Source organism: Nyctereutes procyonoides, unplaced genomic scaffold (genome assembly GCF_905146905.1).
Source record: "Nyctereutes procyonoides isolate TBG_1078 unplaced genomic scaffold, NYPRO_anot_genome, whole genome shotgun sequence".
Taxonomy (NCBI): Eukaryota; Metazoa; Chordata; class Mammalia; order Carnivora; family Canidae; genus Nyctereutes; species Nyctereutes procyonoides.
The window spans coordinates 1,527,347-1,548,665 of record NW_026575020.1 but is presented as its reverse complement, the minus strand read 5'-3'; the positions used below and the strand labels follow the sequence as shown (position 1 = coordinate 1,548,665).

At 53.7% G+C, this 21,319-nt stretch overlaps 1 protein-coding gene across 6 annotated transcripts; it reads right to left on the bottom strand.

Annotated features, from left to right (window-relative positions):
• Positions 1–1,975: 1,975 nt before the first annotated feature.
• On the bottom strand, positions 1,976–17,638 carry ETV4 (ETS variant transcription factor 4). 6 transcript variants are annotated; one of them, XM_055333866.1, is made up of 13 exons: positions 17,452–17,638; positions 16,832–16,942; positions 16,557–16,650; positions 16,279–16,326; positions 8,991–9,044; positions 7,543–7,669; positions 6,942–7,103; positions 6,431–6,699; positions 4,083–4,157; positions 3,854–3,922; positions 3,509–3,681; positions 3,136–3,237; positions 1,976–2,846 (listed from the first exon to the last, which is right to left on the bottom strand). In XM_055333866.1, exons 2-13 carry the CDS (start codon positions 16,889–16,891, stop codon positions 2,622–2,624), a joined length of 1,458 nt encoding a protein of 485 aa, XP_055189841.1. In that variant the 5' UTR covers positions 16,892–16,942; positions 17,452–17,638; the 3' UTR covers positions 1,976–2,621. The 6 variants fall into 6 exon arrangements, with proteins under 6 accessions (XP_055189841.1, XP_055189860.1, XP_055189854.1 ...); XM_055333885.1 differs by having other exon boundaries at positions 6,509–6,699; XM_055333879.1 differs by having other exon boundaries at positions 6,942–7,085.
• Positions 17,639–21,319: the final 3,681 nt, after the last annotated feature.

The window sequence follows — 21,319 nt, the reverse complement described above, 5'->3', positions numbered from 1 at the left end:
TGACAGCCTAGGAGAGGATGTGGGTCTCCTGCAGAGAGCTGGAATCTTCTAGGCCACTCACCACAGCCCTGCAGGAGCCTCGCTCAGGAGTTTCCTGCCCCTGTACATGTGCAGAGTGTGCTTGTGTATGTGGGGGAACCATCCCAGCAGGGCTCGTGTAAACTCTCCAGCTGCGTCAGGCTTCTCGGTCCAGGGTTCACCTTCATCCAGCCTGGAGCTTGACTGCCTCCTCCCAGTAGTGGCCCTCCAAGGTTAAGGATTTGAACAAAGAGCTGTGAGGAGTGGCGTGTTAAACACTTGAGAGGGTAGAGGTCACATGTCTCAAGCTGTGGATACTGCTTCTCATCCAAATCTCTGTCACCCCTTTATTTTTTTTTATTTTTTATTTTTTTAAATTTTTATTTATTTATGATAGCACAGAGAGAGAGAGAGAGGCAGAGACACAGGCAGAGGGAGAAGCAGGCTCCATGCACCGGGAGCCCGACGTGGGATTCGATCCCGGGTCTCCAGGATCGCGCCCTGGGCCAAAGGCAGGCGCCAAACCGCTGCGCCACCCAGGGATCCCTCTGTCACCCCTTTATGCAAGACTCAGGACCTCAGGGTTTCCACTGACTTCTCCAGCTTCCCCCTAAGATAACCTGGCTTTTTTTTTTTTTTTTTTAATTTATTTATTTATGATAGTCACACAGAGAGAGAGAGAGAGGCAGAGACACAGGCAGAGGGAGAAGCAGGCTCCATGCACCGGGAGCCCGAAATGGGATTCGATCCCGGGTCTCCAGGATCGCGCCCTGAGCCAAAGGCAGGCGCCAAACCGCTGCGCCACTCAGGGATCCCGATAACCTGGCTTTAATGTGGAATTAAATTACGTATTTAAAACATTTATGTATTTTTAAAAAACATGTATATTTTTGAAAACTTGCATTTTAAAATGTTCTGTTCCTTGCTCTGAATTTTAAAAGTAGGTTGATGTTTTCAGTTTCTAAGAAAACAATGTTGCTTTTTATTTGTGGGTAGTGGTTGACAGGCATCCCTTCCTTTGAAGGCTGGACGCTAGGGATCCAAGCTGGTTAAGTCTTCATGAGGGCTGGGCCAGCGCAGCCTCCACAGGGCTGCAGTTCTAAGTGGAGTGCATTTTCACCAGAGCCTTCCATCCTGCCCCTCACACCTGAATCCCTTGTGAGGTCTATTGTCTCCCTAGGTGTTAACTGCTTTCTCAACCTTTCCTTTCCCACTCATCCACAGAGAAGGGCCCCAGCATTTAAATCTGGGAAAGTAGCACATGTTTTTCTACTCCCCTTTCCCTGAAGATCCAGTGTCCTCTTCCTTCATTGGCCAGAACACAGGACTTGCTCCAGCCTCTACCTGCACCCCCTTGCCCGGGTGCCTTCTCCCCCCATTCTCCAGACCATCTCCATTATAAACACTTGTTCCCAGCTTCAGCAAAAACAGAATCCTGGAGTCCCAGCAGAAGGGGGGCAGGAGGGCAGCCCAGGTGGCTCAGCGGTTTAGCGGCCGCCTTCAGCCCAGGGTGTGATCCTGGAGACACGGGATCGAGTCCCACGTGGGCTCCCTGCATGGATCCTGCTTCTCCCTCTGCCTGTGTCTGTTCCTCTCTGTCTCTCATGAATGAATAAATAAAGTCTTAAAAGGGGGGGCAGGACACACAGTTGGGGTGTAGACCTAGGTAGCTCAGTCGTGGGAACAGCAGCACAGAAACCACAGGCCAAACTCTGCCTGAGGGAGACTCAGAGGGCCTCAAAGCTCAGTAGCCAGTGGCCTGGGAGCACCAGAGGGGGAAAGAACAGGTATCACTGAACCCATTTTTCAGAGGAAAAGTCAGAGGTTAACTGGCTTCCCAGATCCATCTGGGAAGTGTCAGGGCCAGACCCCAACCCTGGTCATCTGTCCCAAGGCCAAAGCTCTTTCTGAACCTCCGGGTCCTTCTCCCATGGTAGTAAAAATGACACAGGACAACTAAGAGGAGAAGCAGGGGCCTTTATTGGGGTCTGGCAGATGAGGTGGAGGTGGAATCCTAGGCAGAGAAAAGGCAAAGGGCCCTAGAAGCAGGAACCCAGCCCACCTGGCCTCCACCCTGCAGCCCCTCCCCTGCCCCTAGCCCCTGACTCCAGCCTCCTGCCTCTCAGAACACGGAGCACCAAGAATGGACAAGCAGGACCCTCCAGGGTCACAGCTTGGAGCGGAGTACAGGATGCAGGCTTCTGTCTGCCCACCATGGAGACTCTGGGAAGCTTCGTGCACCCCTTTCCACCATGATAAAGTGGAACGCTCCTTCTCTGTCACCCAGAACAGAGTGAACTCTCATCCTCTGTGTTGGGGGAGAGGAGTGCGGCTTGGGCTTCTAAGCAGGGCCTGGGAAGAGGCTGGAGGCGACACCCCCAGAGGAGCTCCTGGACCCCACCTTTGCACTTGCAGTGTCTCCATTTTTCCTTCCCAACGACTCTGGTGAGCAGCTCAGAGTCTGGGCAGGGGCGACAGGTGGGCCAGTGGGGATCTGCTCCAAAGACATCTGTGGGTTTCAGAGTGAGGGTTTCCCCAACACCAAATGCATCTATATGTACACAAGATAGCACCCACCCGTGGCAGGGGAGCAGCAGCCAGGCCTAGTAAGAGTAGCCACCCTTGGGGCCAAAGGGCTGGGTGGGGCCAGCTAGCTCTGGGAGGTAGGCAGGGCTCTCGTCCAAATGGGACAAAGGAACTGTGTCCTCCTCACTGACTGGCCGGTCAAACTCGGCCTTCAGGGCTGGACGCTGATTGTCCGGGAAAGCCAGAGAGAAGAGGGCCTCGGGCTCACACACAAACTTGTACACGTAGCGTTCGCCGGCCACCTGTGGGGAGAGAGGGGCTGGGTGGGCCTAGCTCGCCCTCTGGGTCAGCATGGGGTGGGGGACGCAGCCCGGGCCGGGGGGGGGGGGGGGGCGCAGTTCTCGTGCTCCCATCTCACTGCCTCCACGCTCAGGCCTTTCTGGTTACCGTGTGGCACTTTTTTGGGAGCAGGAAATCTTGTCCACTACTTCTCGTTCCCTCTGACAAGTTCATTACCTGCTCCCACAGACTTGCTGGGAAATGCTCCCCTGCCCCCCTGAGGCCCCCATCCTTGGGCCCGCAGCCCCCCACCTTCTGCATGATGCCCTTCTCATAGTAGTATCGGAGCGAGCGGCTCAGCTTGTCATAATTCATGGCCGGCCGGTTCTTCTGGATGCCCCAGAGCCTGGCGACCTGGAGACAGGACAGAGTTTTGGGACAGTGGTGCTAACTTAGCAGGAAAAAAATAGGGGCAGGGGAGGATAGGTCAGAAAGAGCACCTGAGATACTTGGAACAAAATGGTGAGCTGGCCCTGCAGAGTAAGCAGGAGCCCAGAGACCCGGTCTGAGAGGAATCAGGTCCTGGGAAAGAACTCTGATGGGAAGGCATCTGCCATGACCCCAGGTGCTAGTGTCTCCAGGCCCCGGAGATGCGGGGAAGAGAGGTCGGACATCTGAGGCCTACCTCCTCAGGCTCGATTAGTTTGAACTCCATCCCCCGGCCAGTCCAGGCAATGAAGTGGGCGTTGGTTGGGTCATCCAGCAGGGCCACCAGGAACTGCCACAGCTGCAAAGCCCCCCGGCGCTGGTAGGGCGGTCCCTCTCTGAACGCCCCAACCCCTTCCTGCTTGATATCTCCTGGGAATGCAGAAAACAGGACGTGTCAGTTTTGTGCCTTCTGGTCCCCTAAGCAAGCCCTTCTCTCCCCAGGGGTAACGGGATCCCAGGGCTGGGGGCAGGTGGAGGGACGTGACCACACAGAGGGCATGGCTATGACCCCGATCCTCTGATGAATAGTCCCTTCTCTGACCTTCGAATTTCTCCGGGACGACGCAGACATCATCTGGGAAAGGTCTCAGAGGTTTCTCGTAGCCATAACCTTGAGGAGGAGGTTGGGGGCCACTCAGACCTGGGGCAGGGAAGCTCACTGCTATGAGCCCCCAGAGTCCAAAGGGATTTGTGGCCAGGAGACCCTCCCTGACAGCAGGACTCCCCCCTCCAACCTGGAGGGCTCGGTAGAGAGGAGGGGGTGGCCTTACCCACGGTCCTGTCCCCTGGAGAGTGCCCAGAGAAACCCTCTGTGTGAAGGTACATTGACGCACACCCGGGGACATCTGGGACGGGAGGGAAGAAGAAAAGATGGGGTTGCAGGTGGCTGCTGTGGGGGTGGCAGTCCTGCCCACACTTAAGAACGTCTTCCTGCCAGCCTGCATTCCGGTTCTTTCCCCAGCTGCCTGCCAACCACCAAATCCCAAGGCAAGTTCACCCAGAGGGAGCGCGAGGCTGGAACCGCTCAGCTTGTTGGGCCAGAGGGCACGGGCCGCAGCAGCTGGCTGGGCAAAGCTGTTGCGCAAGGCCCAGGATTCCAGGCAACAGCTGTTTCCTGTGAGTTTAGGGAGGGGTTGGGGGAAGGATGAACCTCCGGGGAAAGAGTTCAGTGTCCACGCCTAAGACTCCCTTGGAATGGGCTAACCTCCGGTCGGCAGGTCAGGTTCCTAGCCTCCTAGCTGCGGGTGCACACACGTGTGTGTGTGCGTGTGTGTGTGTGTGTGTGTGTGTGTGTGTGTGTGTGTGTAGGGAGGGAGAAAACGGAGGTTGGGGGCTGGAGGAAGAGCACACCAGAATGTATCTGTATTTGGGGAAGAGGCAGTGGGCACTAGGCCGTGAGTTTTCAGATCTGACACCAGGGCGCCTTGGCTCCCTTTTCATTCGGTTCCAAGGGACTAAAATAGCCGCACTCCACCTGGAGGGCCCCGGTCGGCGACGCGGCGGGTTCCAGTTCCAGCCCCTTCCCGCCCTACCCCCTCCACTCCCACCTATGAATGAGATGGTGAAACCCGACACCTCCGGGAGGAGGCGGGAGGGTGGGCTCATTCATGCCTCCATTTTGTGAATGGAATTCCTGACTCCATTGAGAGGAAGCGGGGGGGGGGGGGGGGGGAGTTCAAGGGCATGTAACCAGATCTCCTCCGGTCTACAGCCTTTGAAGGTCAGCAGCTAGAGCGTTTCCCTCCTCTTTCCTCCACCTCGCTGCCAGGCTTGGCTCAGTTTAGGCCCCGGGTTGGAGAGGCCCACCCCTGTGGTTCTCACTTGGAGGGGGTGGGTGGGGAGGGGGGGTTGTTGTTCACTGCTGCTGCCCCCAAAAGACTGGACATCAGGAATGGGAAATCCGAAAGCTCTAGCCAGCTCTGCGCCTAGTCTTATCTAAGTATTTTTTTCTCACACAAGCCTGCAGATAAACTCAAATTTCAGGATGGTAACAATGTAACCGAAGCCAAGGTTTTCTGGGTCCCTCTAACCTCTGCACTTTAAAAAAAAAAATTTTTTTTTAATATATATTTTTTAATTTTTATTTATTTATGATAGTCACAGAGAGAGAGAGAGGCAGAGACATAGGCAGAGGGAGAAGCAGGCTCCATGCACCGGGAGCCTGACGTGGGATTCGATCCTGGGTCTCCAGGATCGCGCCCTGGGCCAAAGGCAGGCGCTAAACCGCTGCGCCACTCAGGGATCCCTAACCTCTGCACTTTAGGCTTTGAATTATAGCTGTTCTAGAATATGGCTGAGCACACCTCACTCCTGTCAACAGGAAGGTGGAACTAGAATTTAAAAAGCAGTCTTACTTCCAAACCCAGTTCCAAATCAGCCTGGAGGCTGGAACAGAATGTGGAACCGTGCATTCCAGTTGGAAACCATGAGCCTGGCTTGTTTCAAGTTTGTGTTTCTCTTCATTCAAATCTGGTATTTTTTTTAAAGCTTCTGTGGGGACTGGGATCAATAACATATCCTATTCATCTTTGTGTCCTCCAACGCCACAGGACTCATGCTCTTAGGCCAGCACTTGGGTCTCAGTAGGTAACACTAACTCAACACTTGCTAAAGAGAAAAAGGAAGAGATACCTCAACTTTCCTATTAAATCACAAGATGCCTCAGGACACCCCCCGCCTCCTTATCTGCTGAGTTTGCTAACTGAAAAATGACAATTCTGGGGCACTTGGGTGGCTCACTTGGTTAAGTGTCTGCCTTTGGCTCAGGTCATGATCTCAGGGTCCTGGGATAGAGCCCACATTGGGCTCCCTGCTCAGTGAGGAGCTTGTTTCTCCCTCTCCCTCTGCCCCCCACTTGTGCTTGCTCTGTCTAGTGCTCTGTCTCTCTCTCTAATAAATAAATATTTTTTTAAAAGAAAGATGACAATTCTTTTGAATCTATGAAAGAAAGCCGAGTAGTTGGGTGGGTTGGATGTATGAACTGGTAAATGGGTAGGAACGTAAAAACCTTGTAGGGACTCATTCTCGATTTAATGGAATGGTTCATGTGATCACATGCCAGCCTCCCCAGCAATCCCACCAAAGATCCTCCAACCCCTTCTCCAGGAGCATTTCTTACCTGAGTCGTAGGCGAAGTCTGTCTGTTCCTGTTTGATCACCACCCCCGCCCCTGGGTACCTGTGCCCATTGGCTCTACCCTGGCTCACTGCTGGCTGGCCGGCCTGTTCGTACAAGGGATCAAGGTACTCCTGCTTGAAGCTCTGCTGGGGGTAGGGTGGGCAGGGCTCCGACAGCTGGTGTGGGTAGGGAGCTGTGAGGGGTTCCCGGCCCCCTCCCTGGGAGGATGTGAACGAGTGACAAATATCCAAGGGTTGCTGGAAGACGGAGCTGGATGTGGTTGGACAGAGAAAGAAGAGAAGATTAACTTAAGCCGTCCCTGTGCCCACCACTCCCAGGCTTGCAGAGTGGGCTCTGGTGTGTGCGTGTGCATGTGTGTGTGTGGGGGTGTCAACGTCCCTTCTTCCCTACCTCCCCTCACGCCAGGTCTCTTTAGGGACAGCTGGAGAACACTCAGGGATTGGGGAAGCACTGGGGAGACCTGGGCCCACAGGTTCTGTGGATGTCCTTACCTCTGCTCCCCAAGGTACCCATGGCCAGGGTGGGGCTGGGAGGTGCCAGAGGATCTCAGGAAACTCCGTTGTTCTGCCCGGGGGAAGGGCTGCAGGGGTGACTGTCCAGGGGCACCGGGGGCGGGGGACTTGATGGCGATTTGTCTAGGGGGGTCATAGGCACTGGAGTTGAGGGGGAGACAGGGGTGAGGGGGCAGAGAAGCTGGGCGAGCATCTTTGAACCTTTTATCCTCAGAGAAGGAAGAACATCGTGCAGGGAAGGGAACAGTAAGAGTGACAGGGCCCCAAGGGAACTTCTCCTTTCTCTGGTCGTGTAATCCTGAGAATGCCTCTCCCCAGCCCAGGGCAACTGGGCTGTGCTCTGTGGCCAGCAGGCCAGTGGCTTCCTCCCAGTGGGAGGCTCTACCCAGGCCTTCAACACACACCCCTTGAACCCACTGCTGTGGTCTCCCTCCCAACCACTCAGAGGGAAACCTGAGCTGTGCGGGAACCCTACAGGGGCCCAGAAACCCTTTTCGCTGTCTAACTTGCGTCAAACTGCTGCTTTTACCCGTTCTTCCTCCTCCACTCTCCCCTCCCCCAGGGCCGGGCTGGGGCTCACCTGGCATAAAGGCACTGCTCGCCATGGTGGTAGGGGAGTGGCAGCTTCCTGCTGCAGGACAGGGCCGGGTCTGTGCGGGGGCTCTGGGGCTCCTTCTTGATCCTGGTGGTGGGGCTGTGGAAAGCTACTGCAGGGTGGGAGGAGGCAGAGCAAGGCCAGAGGGGGTCACGGAAGAGGCGAGGAGAGCTCCCTGCCACCTTCTGCTCTTTGAGGACCAGCTGGGTGATTCCCTGGGTCTCAGTTCTCAGAGACGCAGGTGCAGACGCTTTTAAGGACAGTTTGGCTATTTACACGACGTCTAGTTTTATGTTGGTCTAATGTCAATGTCCAATATTAACCAAAGAAACTGTCTAAAATTCCACATTTACTACAACCCCAACACCTCCCCCCCAACACCTTTGTAGGAGAGTGAGCACCTCCAGCCTAGGGTCTGTGGTTTTCCTGAATTTCCTGTATTTCCAGGAATTTCCTGGAAAGTTCCAAGGGACAGACATGTTTTCTTCTTGGGTACTCTAAAGAATCTTTCTTTTTCTGGTTCAGGTTGGATATTAGCCCACTTGCACATCAGCGGACTAACATTAAGCACATGCTCCTAATTATCTGTGAAGAACATGGGTCTTTCCTGTGGCCCCTGCTGGGTCCACAAACCCCAGTCACCAGACCAGATGGAGCAGCAGAGCTGGTTCCCAGCGAGTGTGAGATTCCTTCTTACTACATTGAGTCCAACACCAACGACTAACTGTTCAGTTATCTGCTGTTTTCCATTATTTGTGCCCTATTTCATTTCAATGGTGAAGACAGTTGAGAACAGAGGATCTAACATTTAAAGCAGGGTTTCTCAACAGTGCACTGAGGACCTTTGGGCCAGATCATTTTTGTTGTTGTTGGCGGGGGTGACTGTCCTGAGCATTATAGGGGGTTTATAGCATCTCTGGCCTCTACCCACTAAATGCCTGTAGCATCCTCTCAGTGTGACAACCAAAAAGGTCTACAGACATTGTCACGTGTCTCCTGGGAGGCAAAATTGTCCCCTGCCCTTTAGTTTCATGAAAGTAACTTAGAAGGATAGAACTGGACCTTGCTGAACTGGTCCAAACCCCTCGTTTCAGAAATCAGGAAATGAATTAAGTTTAAAGAAATAAAATAAAATAAAATAAAATAAAATAAAATAAAATAAAAATCAGGAAATGGAGGGCCAGGGAGAAGAAGCGTCCACTCGCAGGTGTGTCCACACAGAGAGGACGAGGCAGGCTCTGATTTGAACCAAGGTCTCCAGCTCCCCGTTACTGGCTTGGCCTTGGGAGTCCAAACCCAAGAACCGGGAGCCCCGGTTCTTCCCCCTTTTCTTTGGGAGAGAACAAGTAGATCTTTTGTGATTCTCTATCCTTATGACTCATTTCCTGCCCTCCCCCACTCCCCATTCCCTCTACCCAGGGCCCTCCACTCACAGTTTTCTGAATGGAAATCAGGAACAAAAGGCTCATCACTGTCGGGTACCTGGGCTGTGGAGAGAGGTCAGAGGTGAGTCTGGGTGGGGGCCCTGGACAGCAGCCCCGGGGAGACACCAGTATTACAGCCCTGCAGATTAGCACCAGCCCAAAGGGAAAACTAGTGTTCCAAGGACCGATAGCAACCCCACCCAGGTCCTAGCGCCCTCCATCTCAGGGCTCTGAAGACCCTCGAGGGAACACTCCAAGTTCCCAGAACCTGTCTGAGCAGATTCCAGCATCTTTTCCTAGATGCTTTGTCTTTACTCCCTCTGTTTTCGGAAGTGAAGGTAGCCCTGCCCCTCAGAATTCACAAAGCTCCCTCTCAGAGCTCCCAGCAGTCACATCTGGGATTGGCAGGAATGACAGTGACATCCTATGGATCTAGAATAACATAGGGAGGAGATTTTGAATGCAGGCTGGGCCCAGGAATCCGTGTTTTATACAACTTCCTGGGTGAAATCTAGAACACGGGAAAGAAGATGGAATGGAGAAAGAGGGTGGCTCAAGGGAGGTGAATAGGATGACTGTAGGAGAGGAAGTGGCTGGGGACAGGGACAGGTCACCTTGCCTCATGTCTTCAGCATGTAGCTAGGAGAGAAGGGAAAGAGATTCCCAAACTTGGAGGTCTGAGAAACACTCCCAGGGCACCAGAGGGGGCAGGGCTGGGTTTGGGGGTTAGGCTGGGTTATCAGTTCATCCATGGCCTCCGACCTGGACATTCAGGCTGTATTTCTAGTGTTTTTCATGAAGAGGGGCACGTGCAGAGGGTGAGGGAGAAGCAGACACCCCACTGAGCAGGGAGCCCAACACAATGTAGGGCTCCGGCTGGATCCCAGGACCCTGAGATCATGACCTGAGACAAAGGCAGACGCTTAACCAAATGAGTCACCCAGGAGCCCCTTATTTCTAGTTCCTACCCTGCCCTCTCTAACTCCTTCAGGTGGGCATATAGCTAAGTATCTCCCCTGACTCCAGGAACTTTGGCCACTATTGCCCCTCTCTCAAGAATAGATCAAAGCAGGAATGGGAAGGGTAGACAGCAAGAACTTCGGAATAGTCCAGGAAGAGAGTGGCTTGAAGCCAAGGAGACTGATCTCGGAGTGGACAATGGGGAAACTGATGGATAAAACAACCAGAGTTGAGAAAGGCTGGTAAGCATGAAGGACACAAGGAGATGGCTGGGGAACACCTCCACTCCTAGATCTGCACACACACACCCTAGCCTTGACAGGTTCCCCAGAATCTCCAAAGTTTCTTCCTGTGATTTCAGCCAGAGCCTCTGTTGGAACTCCCTCCTTCCAGGCTCACCTCCTACAGCAGGTGCTGCACACAGCTGTCAGAGTGGTCTTTCTGTAAGAGCAGTCCACTCCCTTCTCTCCTTGCTTAAAGCACGAACCCCAAATTCTTCCTCTTGGCCGGCCTCTGAGGCCCCACATGGTCTGGCCTGCCTCTCCATGCCTTTCCTCTCCAGAGCTCTTGCTTCCTCTTCCCCACACTTTTGCCTGCCTGTTTTTCTGGCCACTTTGTCACTTCCACAGATGTCTTCTCTGACCACCCACACCAAAGTGGTCCCTCCTGGCTCCTATCTCAACCCATGTTTATTTTTGCCTTAGTATGTGTATTTTACCTGGATGCATCTTTTTTTTTAAGATTTTATTTATTTATTCATAGAGACACACACACACAGAGAGAGAGAGAGAGAGAGAGAGGCAGGGACACAGGCAGAGGGAGAAGCAGGCTCCATGCAGGGAGCCCAACGTGGGACTCGATCCTGGGTCTCCAGGATCACACCTCAGGCTGCAGGCGGCACTAAACCACTGCGCCACGGGGGCTGCCCTGGATGCATCTTTTTAAAAAATATTTTATTTATTTATTTGAGAGAGAGTGAGAGTGAGAGAATGAGGAAGGTGGAGAGGCGGAGGAAGAAGCAGAGTCCTCACTGAGCAGAGAGTCATATGTGGGGCTCAGTCCCAGGAATCTGGGATCACAACGTGAGCCAAAGGCAGATGCTTAACTAACTGACTGAGCCACCCAGGCACCCTTGGATGCATCTTATTTATTTAAGCATCTTATTATTTTTTTATTTAAGCATCTTATTAATATGTTTTCATTTATGTGTTTGCTGTCTACCTTCTTTACATGAAAGTTAAGCTCCCTGAGGGCAGGGGTTTTTTATCTGTCTTGATTCCCTAGCACAAGGAAGCAGGGTCTACCTCCTGGGAGTCCTCTCTGGTGGACTTAGGAGCAAGAGTGAAAGAGATCCTAACCAATCAGCTCTTCCCTCTCCCTGGGGGCTTTCCCCCTCCCCACACACAGGGTCACCATAGAGCAGTTACTCCCTCCAGAGAAAGCACATCTCATGAGAGATACTTTAGGCTGTGATCAATTGCTTGGCAGGATTCTTCATCAACTTGCTTTGAATAACAGAGGTATCAAGTGCTTTAAATACACATTCATAGGTAGCTGACTTCTTGACAGAGGGATTGGACTTAGGGGTTTAAGAATCAGAAGCCACCAGCAGCTAAAGAACTCACGAAAAGTCAGCAGAAAACTATTCTAAAGTGATTGAAAAATGAGTAGGACACGAAGTCCCTTGGCAAATACACACAGGCAGCTCTGTTCAGGAGCACGACCAAAGCACAAAGGCAACCATTCCCAAACTGACCCAAATCAAGAATCCCTAGGATGTTGTTAAAAAGACACATTCCTGGGGCATCTGGCTGGCTCAGACAGTAGGTGGAACATATGACTCTTGATCTTGGGGTCATGAATTCGGGCCCCACACTGGGCATAGAATTTACTCAAATAGAACACACACGTTCCCAGTCCCCACCCCTGGAAGAGTCTTATTCCATAAGCCTGGGTTGGGGCCCAGGTATCTGTACTTTTAACAAGCACCCCGTGTGGCTCTTAAGAAGAGGCAGGTTTGGGAGACACTGGATAAAGCAAAGGAGCAAAATCTGCTCAGGGGCACAAAGGCCAAACTCATCCCTGATGTGCCCTCTGACCCAGCCACAGGCGATACCCCCTAAGTTGGCAGGATGGGGGTGATGGGAGCAGGATGAGCAACATTTCCATCGCTGCTACCTAGGCAAGGAGGGTCCCGAGGGCAGGGGAGGTGTAGAACATGGGGGAGGCTGACGCATTCTGGGCCCCCTTTGGGGCTTCATTAACCGTCAGTTTCCATTGAGGTAATGGGCTGGGGGCATCTCCTGCTGGCGTCACAGGCCAGTCATAGGCCAGTTCACATGATGCTACAGAGCCCTAGGGGTCAGCTTCCCTTTCTTCCCACCTCAGGCCTGAAGGTCTGACCAGAACCCCCACACCCCAGCAGTCCCAGAGGAGGCTATCCCCAGCACACATATCATACCCTGTAAGAGGGTCCATCCTCTTCCCAGGGCCAGGAGAAATCAGCCAAGACAAAAATGGGCTGTGGTGTGAACTCCAGTCACTGCTTGGCCCCTCCCCAGAACACACTGGCTTCTCAAACCAAAGGGACAGGATAGGGCCTCACTCAGAGACTGCCAACAAGAATAGAGATGGGAACAGTAACACCAAGCCCCAAGTTCCTGGAGAGCAGGAGAATTTCTAATTACCATGTTCGGTCTTGAGAATATGCCACTCTATTTATTTGTTGACTTGGCTAAGTTCTGGCTGCCAAGCTAGTGTGCCAGGGTCTGCCCTCGACTCCATCCTGGCACTGAGGTGGAGCTTATCTGCCTGGGGACATGGCAGATGATTTAGGAGATGGGGAAAGGGCCACGCCAGCATAATGCTCAGAGAGAGCATTTTAGGGAGCCTCCCAAGCTGGGCTCCAAAAAAAAAACGAGAGGTTAAAACAGCCAAGCAGCTAAGCCCACCCCAGGCTGGCCATCTATCTACACCGTATATGCCCCATCACCTTCTCCCCTTCCTGGGGTCCAATCACACGGTGAAGGGGCCTCTTTAGGAGTCCACTGGAAGCGGGGGAGGCATTCTCCAGAGCTTCTGCTCCATTGTGTCACCACTGGCCTTGTCTCTCACCCTTACCCTGCCCCCACCCTGGCAGCCTCTGTACTGGAAGGAACCAGTTCTCTATCTATGGAGGGACATTTGTCCCCAAGAGCCTTCTGGAAGGGGAGGAGACAGAAAGATGTAGAAGGAGGCATTGTAGCTAGGAAAAACTGGGGGAGGGGATTAACCCCATCTCATCCCACAGACATGCTGAGGCACCAGCGTGCATACACACGGATCCACACACACCCTACTTGCTTTTTACTCTACGGCAGCACACGGGTAAAACATATCCTCCGTGAACACCCTTCACACACCAGCTCTCTCTCTGGACTTGTAGATGTGATGGGGGTGGGGGTGGGGGAGACCAAAGGGCAAAGGGACTGGAGACCTTGGAGGAAGATTTGGGAGCAGTAAACCTTCTGAAAGGGGGAACACAGACCCACTCCTTTAAGAATCTCGTAAAACCTATGATCCATAGGTTCTCTTCCTCAAAAAAACCACATTCCTTTGTGTATGGTGCACCCCTAACAATTTCCACACAATATCGGAGGGCGGGCATAAGGACCCCTGCAACCTACCCACAGAGCTTCTGTGAATCCAGACTCTATGTTATAGACCCCAGCCTCATACAAAGGACATACATGGCCCAGACTCAATGTTCCTTACTACCAAATAGATCAAAGTCATTGTCCCTGAGGGTTCCCAAGGGCTCCCAACAAGCCGGGAAAGGAACCTTAGACCAGAAAGAAGCAGCAGCACATTTTTGACTCTAACCAGATACAGCTTGAGCTCAACCGGCCTGAGCCCCGGTCTCCCTACAGCAGACTGATCCTTTCTGTAGCAACTCAACAGATCCCAGGCACCCGAAACAGACACACCCTCTTAGCCTTATTTATACCCCCCAACTATCTAGAAAAACCTCAAACCCAAAGATGTCTAAGCTGTCTACAAAGCCCCGACACTCACCCCTAAATAAGTCTAGGCACCAGACTGAACCCACAACCCCATCCTTGTGGATCCAAACTGGCACCTCCCAAATTCTTCACAGCCCCACCCACACTACAAGAATCCACTGCTTCTCTCCAAACTGGGGCTTTTAAAAAGATAAAAATCAAACCTGCGGTGGGGAGGTTGGGTTCCGGCCCCCATTCTTCCTGATGCACCCCACCACTGGCAAGTTTCCAAAAGAACTAGTCCCCTCCCCACCACCCCAATGCTCCCTCTGGGCCGTGGGGATCACTGACCTGGTGGGAAGAGGCAGGAGAGGAGGCTGGGGTGGTGCTGGGATGGTGCAGGGGGACAGGGCCCCGGCAGCTGCATCTGTCTCCGCAGAGAGAGTGAGAAGGAGCGAGTGGCCTCAGCATCCCCCTCTCAGGCCTGGCCATCCATCGCCAGCTGGGAACCTGAGCTGCTCCCTCAGAAGGAAGGAGAGGGAACCAAGGAGATCCCCACCCCCACCTCCCCACCCACTGGATTTAAATGTACAGGGACTCCCAGGGCAGCAGCATGAAACACACACACACACACACACACACACACACACACACACACACTTGCCCTCACACCCCTCACACTGACACAAGCGGATAGACACACGTACAATCTCCAGACCCCCACCACCAAGGGGTGGGGCTTCCAAGGCGGAGAGAACGTTTTCCCCCCCTTCCCATTCCAGACCCAGGCAAAAATGGACCAGCTGCTGCCAACATGCCAACCTCAGCCCACCCCTACATCACAGCCCTGGGAGCTGCCCACTGTGGGGAGCACAGGGACCCTCCGCTGACAGACAAGAAGCCTGGCAAGCCGGAGAGAAATCAGGCATTGGGAAAGGAAGTCTTTGAGAGACCGTGGAAATTGACACCTCTGCGTTCTTCAGCTCCAGCCCGGTCCGGAACCTCGGGAGGAGGATGGGCAGACCGGGCATATACTCTGTACCTAACTCAGAGCTGGACACCCAGGGCTTGCAGAGTCGGCGAAGGTGTGTGTAATACCCCCCGGATCCCCAGATCCCTCCGGCACCCATATAGCCAGCCATTTGGTCACGAATTTCACAACATGTCTTGAGCTTTTGCTCTATGCTAAATAGTCATTCTGCTTATATACATATTTTGGGGTTACCACGCTAGTCAAGACAGATGGTCTTACTCTAAGGATCTAGTCAGTGGTCTTTGCCTTCTACCTCCTGCTTTTAAATTTTAAAGATGATTCCAGAGGAGCTGGGTTTGAGCTTAAGAAAATGACCAATGATACCCAGGTGGAGGGATATCCTTTAGGGAAATCCTAAAGAAAAGCCCTTAGAAGGGGGTTCCTAGTATAGTGGTTTCTAGGTTTTCATAGCGTTTAAATAAAGGGATCCTAAGATGGGGGTATTAACCCTTCCCTCGCAGACTGTCTAAACATAAGCCTTCTACCTGCCACCCCACCAGCGACACCCTGAGGCCCCACCAAAACGCACCAAGGGATCCAACCAGAAGACCCTCAGAACACAGCTCCTTATCCAGAGGAGGCCCTGCTCCAGACTCCACCTCAGCCAGCTCATGGCTAACCCCCCAGCAGATACCCTAAACCAAAGTAGGAGGAATTTGCCTGGGGCAGAGGTATTCGGGAGAGAAGGAGGGAGGATCACTTGCCATCAGAATTACAATCAAGGCTATGTGGGGGGGGGGGCGGGGGTGAGCCCAGGGCCCTCTCTGCCAAAGCGCTGCAAAAAAGAATTATTTAAACTTTTGTTGTGCTTTTGGCTCAGACAGTAAATTGTTTAGCCCTGGGGGTTGAGAAGAAGAGAAACCAAGGGGGTGAAAATCAATGTTTTGGCAGCTCCTGAAGATAGGTTACAAATTAATTGCTCTTTCTCCTCATCCTCCTGTCCCTTATCCGCCCCCCCCCTCCACCCCAACACACCAACACACACCTCAGCCTGGCGGCTGCAGCCAAACAAACTTTGCAAATGAAAATTTCAACCAGGAAAACGGGCCTGGGGCCAAGTTCCATTCAAATAAGCAAATACCCCACACAATGGTCTGATTCATCCCCAGGCCTAGTTACACAAGCCTGGCTCAGGGCAGAGAAAATAAATATCAATATAAGTGTTCACATTGGGCGCTGGGGAGAGAGGGGAGTAAGGGGGCTGGGTGGGGGGGGTCCTTGGAGAGCTCCTTTGGGCAGAGACAGAGAAGTGGGTTAGGCTGGAACATCAGGGGTAGAGAGCATCCCCCACCCCAATAATAGAAAAGGTCACACAACTACTCACCTTCTGCGAGCCACGTCTCCTGGAAGTGACTGAGATCCTGGAAGAGATCTGAGGAGTGAATAATGGAATTGGAGGTGAGATGAAGGAGATGGTGAGAGGGAGGGAGCCCTTAGAGAGCCGGGTGACCCTCCCACACACACTCCTTGAGGGTAGGGGCCCAAGAATAATCAAGAGTCCCTTGGAGGGGAGTCTTTTGGGGAACAGGGCGGTGGCTCCAGGATCGGCCCACGGGGTGTGTGAAGTGAGGAGGGTCACGGTTTGTCTCTCCGGCTCTTTACCTTCGGAGTCGGGGGGCGGCAGGGAGCCCGGGTCCATGAGCTTCCCCTGCGGGACCATCAGCGCTTCGCGCAAGCTCCCATTTCCGGGCGATTTCTGCGGGGAAGGGGAAGAATGCCCTCGAGTCACCCTGAGGCCCCCCGGCCTGGGGGGCGGGGCTGGGGTCTCGGGGTGACACAGGGGCCGGGCAGCGCTGGGCCCCGTTGGGGCCGCAGGGCAGGGCTGGGGGGGCGGGGTGCAGGGCGGGGGCGGGCGTGGAGGCCGGCGCGGAGCTCACGCTGCAGAAGGTGTAGGGCACTTGCTGGTCCAAGTATCCGCCTTTCATCCTCCGCTCCATCCGGCCGCTCCCTCCGGCCGCACCGCCCGGGCCCCGCGCGGGGGCAGAGACCTGGGGAGGGGGGGCTGCGTTCGCACACCGTCCGGGGAAGGCAGCGGGGTGGGGCGGGTAAGGGCAGCGGGGAGGGGCAGTCCCGGGGCTCCGGGTCCGACAGCAAAACTTCTCCGACTCACTCAGGCGCTGGGGAGGTTTCCGCCTGCCGAGCTGAGCGCCGTCACCACTCCCCTCCCGCCAAAGGAGGTCCCACCTGCTCCTGGGCGCCGGGCTCGCCGATTCGGCTGCTTTCTGCAGCCCTGCTCTGCCCAGGCTCGGTTACATAAGACGTGTGTGTGTGCGTGTGTGTGTGTGCGCTCGCGCGCGGAGGAGCGGGTAAGGCGCGCACCATTCGCACGCCCACAACTCCCGCGCCCCCTCCAACCCCGAATCCCAGCGCCTCCCACACACACCCCCCCCGCCCGCCCTAGAATCTGCGGAGGCAGCGGTTAGAGAGCGCAGCGTGTGTCGGCGGCGAGGCGAGGAGTCACGGACGCTCTCCCTCCCTCCCCCTCCCGCAGCCTCACCTGAGGCCGGGGCGTCTGAGCTGGAGCGGCGGGGGGTCGCGAGCTGGCCCCGGGGCCTCACCGAGGGCCGCGGGGCTAGGCCGGAGCGAGGCGGCCCCGGCCCCGGGTCCCCCGCGCACCGGCTTGTTTTCCGGGCGCCGCCGACAGTTGTGAGCCCGGGGGAGCCGCTGATTGGTGCATTTCCTTGCCTCCCTCGGCTCCCTTACCTCCCCCCCACCACCCCGTTCCCTTTGTTTCATTGACTTTTGTGAATGAAACCCTAGGGCCGGGCACGCCCGCCAATCCGGAGACTCGCCCGACCGGGCCGTGGGGGGCGGAGTTTCCCAGAGGCGGGGGCCAATCAGAACGCAGGGGCTGGCTCCCGGCTTCATTCACGGCTCGGGCTCCCATTCATAAAAAAATAAACTCCTCCGCGGCCGGAGTTCATTCATAAAGAGCTGAGAGAAAAGAAGCGAAGCCGAGGGCCCGACGGCTTCCTCGCGGGGCTCCGCCGTGTCCCTGTGTGAAGCTCGGCGAGCTCCTCGGGCTGGCCCGGCTGGCGTCTGCACACGTCTCTGCATCTGCGTGTACGTGGGAGTGTGAACATGTCTGTGTGCGCCCTGCGGGGAGGCGAGCGGACTTGTGCCCAGAGGAACAATAATAACTAGCATTTATGAAGCGCTCCGCTTCCACGTGCTCATTTCATTCCCATAACCTGGCGAAGTGATTCTATTGTTTCCATTTTACAGAGATTGAGAAGGAAAACTCAGGGAAGGGTGGTGACTTGGCTGCGGTAACTCAGCGCAGCTGGGGTTTACAGCCCCAATCTCCCACATCCCCCCCGTACAGCCCTTTGAGGCCACAGCTAAATGAATTAAGGCTTTGTGACAACAACTGATACACAGTAGGCCCTCAAGAAATGTAAGTTAGCACGGAATCCAGGCTTTTCCTCAAGGGTCTGCTCTGCGGAGCTGTTCTGTGACCCACTTTCTGTTGATTGCCGCAGAAACTGGAGGGCCCCACATGGACCCCTGAAAGTGCAATTCCCGCTCAGCCATCTTTCCTCTTAATCTTCAGAGCAAACATAGGATCTTAGGGAGAAAAGCCCCAAGGCATCTGATGACCTGGGGGTGGGACTCAGTTAAAGATCTGGTCATAGGGACTCCTGGGTGGCTCAGCGGTTGAACGGTTGAGCGTCTGCCTTCAGCTCAGGGCGCGTTATCCCGGCCCAGGGCGTGATCCCGGTCCGGGAATCGAGTCCCACATCGGGCTCCCTGCGAGGAGCCTGTTTCTCTCTCTGCCTGTGTCTCTGCCTCTCTCCTTGTGGGTCTCTCATGAATAAATAAATAAAACCTTAAAAAAAAAAAAAAGAGCCGGTCATAGGCTCTGGTCCCTCAGTCATTCACCAGTTTGGTCAATAAACATTTATTGTGCCAGACACAGTGCTGGGTACCCCCAGGAAGCAGCTGTGACCAAGGCAGACACCTGATAAGAGCTGGGCTGTTTAGGCTGTAGTCATGCCGGCACACAGGACATGAAGTACCCCCCCAGGCCTTCTTTCTGAGATGCTCTCTGGATCTACAATGCATACACTTCTTTGAGGAGAGCCTGAATTTGTCCCCTGCTTACTTGTGGTGCACACTAGACACTAGCTGAACCCCAGGCCAGTTGGGGTTGCTTTAAAAAATCATCTAATCTGGGGCGCCTGGCTAGCTCAGTCTGGTAGAGTGGGGCTCTTGATCTTGAGGTTGTGACTTTGGACCCTATGTTAGCTGGAGAGTTTATATAAAACAAGCCACAAAATTTGTCCAATCTAACACCTCCTCTTTACAGATGAGGCAGCAGGGTTTCAGAGAAGGAAATTATACTGGTAAGCTCTTTTGGGTGCTGAAGATTAGAAGTGAGACTAGAACACCAAACCTCTAGCACCTAGGGCTATTTATTTTATTTAGTGCTCATTCCAGGAGATCATCGTGGGGTGATGAAAATAAACTTCTCTCTCTTCTCTGAGGAATTATTCTTTGAGGTTCATGTCTATTATCCCTCTGCTCCAGGAAGCCTTCCAGATAACCTGAGTCAGTTCCTTAAGGACCACACAACATTCTTGCCTGTATCTCTGTTGTAGTTGTCTTTCATGCTGCCTCAAGGTATAGTCATCCCTAAGCATGGAGAACTCTCCAGGTCCTGAGGGGGTCTCATTTGTCTCTTAAAATCTTACCCAGCTGTTTCAAGTTTAGGAGGGTCCTGTGAAATACTAGTTCAGTGAATAGGTGCAATCTAATCGAGCTTAGCAGGAACCCTGCCCAGAAAAGGAGAGACAAGCCCCAGCAAATCCCAGCTTTGGGCTGGATGGCACCAGTTTAGGGAGGAGCTTGTGTCTCAGGGCCCAAAGAAGTGGGGGAGGAGGACCGAAGATTCTTCAGGAAGGCCGCTCCTTTGCAGTCTCCATGACAATGAAGAAGATTCCTGTAGGTCCCAGAGCGGGCACTCCAGGTGGGGGCTCTCTTAGGGGTGTCCTCGGGTTCTGAGCTTTAGCATTTCTCTGGAAGTCCCCTGGCTCTTTGAGGAGTAAGTGTTCCGTTTCTATTCCCCATCCGGGGTCCCAGCTGAAAGCTCCGCCCCTCGTCTTCCTCTGGCTCTGGCTCAGCAAGCTGACTGAGAGAAAATGCCACTCGCTGCCGTGGACTCTGCTATCACTTGGCCTCTGATTCAACACCCAGGCTGGACCCAGGAGCAGCGACATCTCCAGCGGGAACATTCCAGCCTCTTCCAGGCCTTGAGATTGTTAGAGAAAGGAATAGAGGGGCCAGAGGTTTCTGTCGGAAATCACATCATGATAAGCAACATTTCCTGAGCATGTCCAGTGCTTGACTTGGAATTAACTGTCACAGTGGTCCTGTGAGGTGTCTTCTCCACTTTACAAATGAGGAAATTGAAGCCTTGCAAGCACACATCTTTTAAAAATAATTTTTAAAGTCTTTTTTTTCTTATGACTTTATTTATTCATGAGAGCCACAGAGAGAGAGGCAGAGACACGGGCAGAGCTTCGAAGAAGCAGGCTCGATGCAGGGAACCCGATGTGGGACTCGATCCTGGGACCCCAGGATCAAAACCTGGGCTGAAGGCAGGTGCTAAACTGCTGAGGCACCCAGGCGTCCCTTTTTCAATTTTTTTTCCTTTAAAAATTTTTTTAATTTAAATTCAATTTGCCAGCATATAACACCCAGTGCTCATCCCATCAAGTGCCCTCCTTAGTGCCTGTCACCCAGTTACCCCATCCCCCCACCTACTTCCCCTTCTGCAACACTTTGTTTGTTTCCCAGAATTAGGAGTCTCTCATGGGCAAACACACATCTATCCCAGGGGTCCACTCAACAGACTGAGGACATCCCCAACAGACTCTGTCACAGAGACTATACATTGAGGGAGCACAAAACAGGTTGGTTTGAGGACTCTCCTAAACCAGGACAAGGACACGTGGACACACCCAGATTAAGGATATTTACAGTCATTTCTTGGACACATAGGTTGGTTGACAAAGCACAACATAGTTGCTGGTGCTCCCCCAACACACCTTGGGAAGGGGTTGCCCAGGTAAATGTTTTTTTCTAGTATATTGGGGCTGGACTCTGACCTGTTTCCCAGGAGTCTAAGTTATAAAATGTCAATGTGGGTTTTAGATATGCAAATATTCATATAAAAGCACCTGGGGCTTGGTCAGAGAGCTACACTAAGCGCTGCAAAGAGAAGGGAGAGGATCAGATAAGGAGGCCTAGGAACAATCAGAGTGTAGTGGTGGGGCAGTGGGTGACCTGTCCAACCTGTGAGGGGAGGAAAGAAATGTCTTCAAAAGTCTGGCTTCCTCAGTGTCTGGAAGAGCTTAGAGTCC

Coding starts and splice junctions, on each gene's coding strand:
- ETV4 (XM_055333866.1), bottom strand. CDS start 16,891: ATGGAGCGGAGGATGAAAGGCGGATACTTGGACCAGCAAGTGCCCTAC. Junction 3,682..3,853: donor CGTCCCGGAGAAATTCGAAG/GTCAGAGAAGGG, acceptor CTGCATTCCCAG/GAGATATCAAGCAGGAAGGG. Junction 2,847..3,135: donor AGAAGGGCATCATGCAGAAG/GTGGGGGGCTGC, acceptor CTCTCCCCACAG/GTGGCCGGCGAACGCTACGT.